We start from the raw sequence: 7,500 nt of genomic DNA on the forward strand, positions 1-7,500 counted from the left end.
TGGAATCTTTCAGTGACTTCCCAGCAGGTTGTGTCTTTAATATATGACACGTGTCATAAGTCTGACCCTTATGTCTCTGCATTATAGATATAGTACAGTGATGGGCACATTCAGCTAAGTGGTGTTCCTGTTGTTGATGATTTTTGAGTCAATGAATAGCCATGTGAAACGTGCCTGGGAGCGATGTCAGCTCAATGCAGATTTAATAGCATGCCACTTAGTGATGCTCTGCTGGGCGCCTGGCCTTTATCAACTGACCGAGAGTTATCCCCGAGCCGTGCCTGGCCTTCAAGAAGGTCCGCCCGGGTCACACTTAGACAGGCCCTCCTCCCCCGGTCGATCACTATTGATTTCCACTCTTAAGGCCCTGCCGAATGCACATGTATGCACACACATACACACATACACACAGACACACACACATACACACTCAGTCTGAGCACATTTGCGGCACATGAAGGTCAGGAGACACCGCTGAATGAATGACTGAGGTACGGGAGCACCCGAGGGACAAACTTCAAGTGTCTTATTTACCCAAGCCCCCATTCTACTGTATCAATAACGTAGCCCTGCTGGGGATCCCTTGATCCCCTAAGCCACACGGTGATGGATCTTACGCCATTTTTGTGCCCCGCTCCCGGGCAGACCCAATGGTGTCGTTTGTTGTGGGGTTGACACTCTTTCCCCCTCAATTCCATAGTTATAGCCCCCTCTCCTTAGCGAGTTGTTTTTAGCGTCAATGGTACTGCAGTGGCCCTTGGGGAAATCTACAGGCAAAAGGGTCTGCGCCACTGCAGGCTTACACTAGTAATTGAAGGGGGGATTGAATGGCTTTAACCCTGTGTAAGCCTGTTCAGCGGTCCTGTCCCACTTTGTGTGGAAATGAAACCCCCGATGCAATGTATGTGTTGCCGTGCACGGGAATCTCGTCCGCACGAGGAGATGTAGGGTAGTTTTTGAAATCCACTGTGGCCTTGCCTACCATTTCAGCACAGTAATGTAATGTCTGGAAGGTGACGGCGTGTTGCCGGCAACGGCCTCTTTCTCCCCAAAGCTACAGGGAAATCAACTATGAGTCAGAAATGAGGTCATAACAAGAGAGATAATTCTTAGTCTTACACACATGAAAGAGGCTTTTCAGTCACCGCTAGTGTGCTGTGGATTGTGTTTGCGGTGACAGAAAGGTTGACTTTTCCCTGCCCAGAGGTTGTTGTTCCTTCACCCTCCGCCCCACTCAGACATTGTGGACATCAAGCCGACCAACATGGAGGAGCTGACGGAGGTGATCACTGCGGCCGAGTTCCACCCTAACCAGTGCAACACGTTCGTCTACAGCAGCAGCAAAGGCTCCATCCGCCTATGTGACATGAGGGCTGCTGCGCTGTGTGACAACCACTCCAAATGTAAGTCTGCCCAGGCTGCCATGGGGTGGGGGGGTGGGGGGGGGGGGTGGGGGGTTTGGTGGATTCCACTCTCTGTGAGGTATGGTAGATTGGTCCTTGCCATATCAAAGTGGTGTGGCTGAAAATACAGACTTGTGCAAATAGTCAGCCAAAATGAACAGAGGAAAATAACTTCAGGTTGCCAGCATTTGATTTAGGACAATTGCCCAACATTAAGTTTATATTTTCACTGTGTTATACTGCCATTCAGATATGAACTATAAATGCATTTTTGTAACATCTTTGTATTTAGATAAACTTCAGTCTTGACTGAAAGCTCTGTTCTGTTTATCCAACAGTCTTTGAGGAACCAGAGGACCCCAGCAACAGGTCTTTCTTCTCCGAGATCATCTCCTCCATCTCGGATGTGAAGTTCAGCCACAGTGGCCGGTACCTAATGACACGGGACTACCTCACCGTCAAGGTGTGGGACCTCAACATGGAGAGCAAACCCCTGGAGACTTACCAGGTATGGTGGCCATCTTAGCCCACACAGTCCTAAAAACCTCTGTGCATGTTCTCAGACATGAAATTCTGGTAAAAGCGATACCATGGTAACTTTTCATCTGCATTGACTGGCAGGCTGAAAAGAAGAACAGTCTAATACAATACAGCACAATGTAGTGCAATACAATATAGCGCTGAACAATGTGACACCGTATAAAACAAGGCAAAGCACTTCATTACAGTACAATACAACAATGTACTGCATTGTGTTTGACTGCCTTTTCAAGTAATGGGAGATGTGTCATCTGAAGCAGTCAGACAACTGTAGTTTGAAGGAGAAGAAACAAGATGGAACATTTATTTTTGGAACTTAAGCTTTTTATCTTTTACAAATGGACTAAATGTCTGGAATGAGAGTGTTGTGAATATTTTGCAACGTGTAGCAATGTACCTAGGCAATCCACAGCTATTGATCCCTTCTCTTCTTTGCCTGTTTTCTTTCAGGTGCATGACTATCTAAGAAGTAAACTCTGCTCTCTGTATGAGAATGACTGCATCTTCGACAAATTTGAATGTGTCTGGAATGGATCGGACAGGTCAGTGACTCACACTCTGTTTACTGCTGACCCAGCGCACATCATCAATGACTAAGCAGTTGCTATGCAATACCTGGGCCTCCAGCAGATCCACCTCTCCCCTTCATGACATGAATGCTAATATATTATAATATTATACACACAGCATAATGTAAACATCCTCTTTTATTGGTCATCATAGTCTATCTATACATAACACACATCTCTTTGGCCTGAGTTACTAATTATATCTCAGAAGGAATAGAAATGGCAGTATTGTAAATTGAGATGTGTGTCCCTGTTCCTCTATGCTGTGGTGGAGAATTGGACTTTGCCACCCTTCCAAATGACCTTGTAGTACTGTTCTGTCTGCCTTGGTTGTGTCTGTGAGTCCATGACAAAGATGTAGTGAGGTGTGTCTTCCTAATAACAATGCTATGAAAACTGAGCACTGAAGGCAAGTTAAAGTTTGTCAGACAAACAAATAAAATGAGGGCATGAGAGTAGACGACAGGGAAGATGCGCCATTTCAATTTTGTCTTTAAATTTGGAATGATTTGATTTTTTTTTTTTTTTTTTTTGATTAATTTTTTATTAGGTTTTTAGTAAACACAAAGACAAAACAAACAAACAAACAAAACCGTCATCCTCATAAGATGAAGTCAGGGAATAGTGGCCAAAGGGAGGGGGGGGGGGGGGGGGTGTCATCCAGTGGGGCAGTAACCAAAGAAAATTGTTCAAGGAGGGGTGCAGATATAACTCAAGAGTCTCTAAGAAGTTCACACACAAAATGTCCCCAAGCATCCACAGTTTCTGGCTTTGCCCGATGGGCTCGAGCTGTGGAGAGTTCCAAGTTAGCCATGTATCTGACATTTATCATCCAGTTGCTGTCTAAATTCAAGTTCTTATCATGCCAGTAACTCAAAATTGTTTTTTTAGCTGCTGTAAATGCACAAAAAAGGATCCTCCTGTAAATTATTTTAAAATGCAAGACTGTGTCATCATTTAACAATTGGAATGATTTGATCACTTTGAAGAAGGCTGGGTGTCTGTAGAGCATCCCAGGAGCCTTCCTGCTGACCTGCTAAATAGAAACAGTGACGTGGTTGACACCATAACACTTGTCTGTGTGAGTAACAGGCTGTTCTGTACTGTGAAACTTCCCGAGGCGTGATTATGAATGAAGCTGTTTTGAATCAAAAACAATTTTACCTCATAATGCAAATCGCCCTACTGATACACAGTCTTTCCTTGTGACAAATATAGTCGAAGCATTGTGAATGACTTGAGCTGTACAGATCATTTTAGACTCTTCTCTCTCTCAACAAAGCTCCAGCCCGGTCATGGTTTAGGTTTCTCAGTAATTGGGACATGAGTGACACATAGCCGATCTGCCATGAGTGCTCAAGTACAAATCAGGGGCTCAGATGGGAAAGTGACAAGCTCTCTCAGCTGATGACACATTAGGGTATTCAGGCAAAAGCTGAAAGGAAGCGCAAGCCCCAGTTAGAGCCTCCAGACACATTCAGAAACATTACTCATATATGGATAAGATATCAAATACTTACGGATTGTATTGATCCCCTTAAAGTCAGGTTTATTGTATTTGGTAGTGAAAATTGTTCTGGTCATCATAAATATACAGTATGCATAGTTGAACACACATGCTCTTGTAATACGATGAGATGTAATATAGTCTGTCTGATTACAGTATGTAATGCAATGTTCATGAGATGTATGAGGTTTGGAGTTTTCATTACAGCTTAGATATTGAAGCACAAGATGTGTAAAACCTGAGACATTCTTGCTGTCATTTAGTGTTTCATCTGTTTGGAGAGCTCTGTTCCTCACACCCTCGCTCCTCTCTCCCTCTCGCTTTCTCTCGGAGCAGCGTGATCATGACCGGCTCGTACAACAACTTCTTCCGCATGTTCGACCGCAACACCAAGCGCGACGTGACGCTGGAGGCCTCGCGCGAGAACAGCAAGCCGCGGGCCATCCTGAAGCCGCGCAAGGTGTGTGTGGGCGGCAAGCGGCGTAAGGACGAGATCAGCGTGGACAGCCTGGACTTCAGCAAGAAGATCCTGCACACCGCTTGGCACCCGTCCGAGAACATCATCGCCGTGGCCGCCACCAACAACCTCTACATCTTTCAGGATAAGGTCAACTAGAAAGCTCCTCCCCATCATCCCCTCGTCCACCAACCTAGCTTCAGAGGCCATCGTACCTTCTCACTCGTTTCTCTCTTTCTCTCTCTCTATCTCCTGCTCTATCTCTCTTATGGCTTCTCGCGTTGACCTCCTGGGATAGCTAAGATTGACAGGTGTCAGTCGTTCCTGAATGAGTAGAGGGAAGAAAAGACTTGGGGAACAGGGGAATGGTGGGGGGTGGGGGTGTGGCTGGTTTGCCAGCTTGTGCTGCATTGTGTAAATGTAAAGGGGTGGACACTGTCATCCCCCCTTCAAACAAAAAAAAGGAAAAAGAAAAAAAGAAAAACAAACAAAAAAGTAAACAAAAAGACTGGGACTACCATGGCTGTTGCCTCTATTACTTTCTTCCTCTTTTTGTTTTGTTTTAATTTTTTTTTTGTCCTCCGTTTTTGGTTTCAAATGTACCCCTAGCCCTTCCCTTTCCCAGCTGTAGGTTTGGGGCTGGACATGAGTTGCAACGAGATGATACCGGTTACCTTCACAGTTCCTGCGATTAGAAAACTGGACTCGTTTGACAGGATCAGGCTAAGCTTGACGGCTTGACCTGCAGACGTCACGAAACTCAACTTGAAGTGAATGTGGCGACCAATGGAGCGAGTGGAATGCATTTTATTTTTTTTTTAAGTTCCAATCTGATTTGAATTGTCGCTGCAAAAGCTGGTTTGAGAGCTTGATGTGTCCAAGACCCCCTCAGACCCCCCCCCCTCCTCCCTGTGAAGCTGTTTATTATTTATTATTTAATTTATTATTCTCTCAACTCTGTGGAGGTGTATGTGTTGTACAAGCACCTGCAAAGGGTTGGGATATGCTACGTGATAGGATTGATTTGAGAGAAAACAAAAACAAACAAAAAAAATGTAGCAATGATCTGCTTTTGTTCTATAATTTTTCTAAAGAAATAAAAAAAAATGTATGGTACAATTATGTGGATTCCATTTATTTTCTTCATAGTTCTGCTATATATTTGAATGATTTACTTTCCAAGAACAAGACCACCAGGAAAATATCGATGTCATGCGTGTCCCTTCTCCAGTGCTATTCAAGGGTGATTTATCAGTAGCATATTATCAATATTGCATATTTTAAGGTTGTCTAGACACCTTTCTTAAGATCTTTGCAGCAGATGTACCAGAATTAATAATCTATTGTAGTATTGTATACTAGTATAGTAACTACAAATGAAATACACAAACTCATGTTGAACAAGAACAAAAAAATGAAATTTTGCAACTGGGTTTATAAAAATATTCTGCTCAGGAACTAATCAGGTGGACTGAGGAAAACTGAAGCATTGTAATACATTGAATTATGATAGAAATCCCCATGTTCACCTGACATCATGACCACATGATTCCAGCCAAGATACTTTAGTTTATCAACCGTCTGATTCCAGTTTACCCAGTGAGAATCACTGATCTGGTAAAGGCCTATAAAACAGGATGTCTTGAAACTAGTATACTTTATCCTCATTCTCCTCCTTTTCTTAGAAACACCAGTTCCATCTTGCAAAAAGTGCATTATCTGTAATAGATGTCAGTTTCATAGTTACAGGAGTGCCCCCTTGTGCATTATACTGGTAATGCACATGGCTGTTCCCTCATGCACTGTGCAGAGAATGCCACAAGGTAAGGTGCTGTTGTGGGTCCAAAAGTGAAGAAAGACTCCAAAAAAGTATTTAAGTAGGATTGTCTCTATCAAACATAAGTAGTAATTCATCTGAGGCAGATTTTATAAACTTCAACAGAAGAGCTTGTATTTATTCCAGTAAACACAAACAAACAAAAACAAAAACAAAATACAGTCGCAATGTCTGAGCACACACACACACAAATTACAGGCACAACCGTGAGAGCTTGTGTATGAGTAAAGCACACGACTAAGGCCCTCTCGCAGTCATTTTCCTCGGATTCCAATCATGCATTCAAACCAAAATGCATTTACGTCTGACTCCATGACATCTCCACCACGTCGTCACGTGGCCTAGGAACACTGAACTCGACACCACTCTCCCCTTCTCACTTCATAGCGCTTGGGATGGTAGTGGTGGAGGCCAGGGGGGATATGTGTGATGTTCGGGGGTTACACAATAAATACCCTGCTCGGCAGAGAGCTAAAGCTCGCCAGTAGCCTTGGATCGTCCAAAAGGCGCCCCCAACGGCCAGTGTGTGCCAATCCTACTTGCATCACGGACACATTCCCACAGGCCAGTACCACTGGGCTTAAAGGCAAACTAAAGTTCAGGGGGGGTGTCTCATATGTGCGTCATGAATTGTTTTGGGAGAGGGGAGAAGCTAGGGGTACAAGTCTTTGCTAAGGGGGGGGGGTGGGGGGGTGTTTGTGGTCTTCACTTGGTGGAGCGGCGAGTGGGTTCAGACGCGGTGGGGGGAGGCGGGGGCCCGCGCCGATCTAGATCCTCAATGTAGAAGTTGATGAGCTTGCGGCGTTCCTCAGGTACACAGTCCAGCACCAAGTAGCGTTTGTCGTTCTGCAGAACCTTCTCAATGTCCTTCAGGTGCTGGTCAGACTCCTGGATCAGCTTCCTGGACCTGACGGTTCAAGTTCAAACCACAGATTTTGCAGCAAATTTCCAGAATTTACCTGGTAGTAGTTTCGGCACTATAAAACTACTAAACACAAAAAACAGCAAAAAAAAATATTTCTAGAGTTCATGCAAAAGGCAAACTTAATCCTACCTAAACCATTATTACACAGATTAGCCTACATCTTACCAATTTTCAAAACAACACTGCCTTGGATTAGTTGTAAGTGTAAGGAACCACCTATGCTCTCTTTAAAATCTTGATTTTCTTTTTGAACTTGAATACC

General features: G+C 44.1%; 2 protein-coding genes across 8 annotated transcripts in view; one reads left to right on the plus strand and one right to left on the minus strand.

Annotated features, from left to right (window-relative positions):
• LOC121709590 (serine/threonine-protein phosphatase 2A 55 kDa regulatory subunit B beta isoform-like) overlaps positions 1-5,573 on the plus strand; it is an 18,553-nt gene extending 12,980 nt beyond the window's left edge. The window contains 4 exon segments of the mRNA XM_042093085.1: positions 1,239-1,403; positions 1,742-1,911; positions 2,394-2,485; positions 4,356-5,573. Of these exon segments, the coding sequence (XP_041949019.1) occupies positions 1,239-1,403; positions 1,742-1,911; positions 2,394-2,485; positions 4,356-4,635 (707 nt within the window). The 3' untranslated portion in view covers positions 4,636-5,573.
• An 827-nt stretch (positions 5,574-6,400) lies between these two features.
• LOC121709078 (transcription elongation regulator 1-like) overlaps positions 6,401-7,500 on the minus strand; it is a 19,448-nt gene continuing 18,348 nt past the window's right edge. For all 7 annotated transcript variants that reach the window (XM_042092146.1, XM_042092150.1, XM_042092149.1 and 4 more), the window contains one exon: positions 6,401-7,220. In XM_042092146.1, coding sequence (XP_041948080.1) covers positions 7,019-7,220 — 202 coding nt within the window. In that variant the 3' untranslated portion in view covers positions 6,401-7,018. The remainder of the gene's footprint in view (positions 7,221-7,500) is intronic.

The sequence above is a fragment of the Alosa sapidissima genome, chromosome 5 (assembly GCF_018492685.1).
Source record: "Alosa sapidissima isolate fAloSap1 chromosome 5, fAloSap1.pri, whole genome shotgun sequence".
NCBI classification, from domain to species: Eukaryota; Metazoa; Chordata; class Actinopteri; order Clupeiformes; family Clupeidae; genus Alosa; species Alosa sapidissima.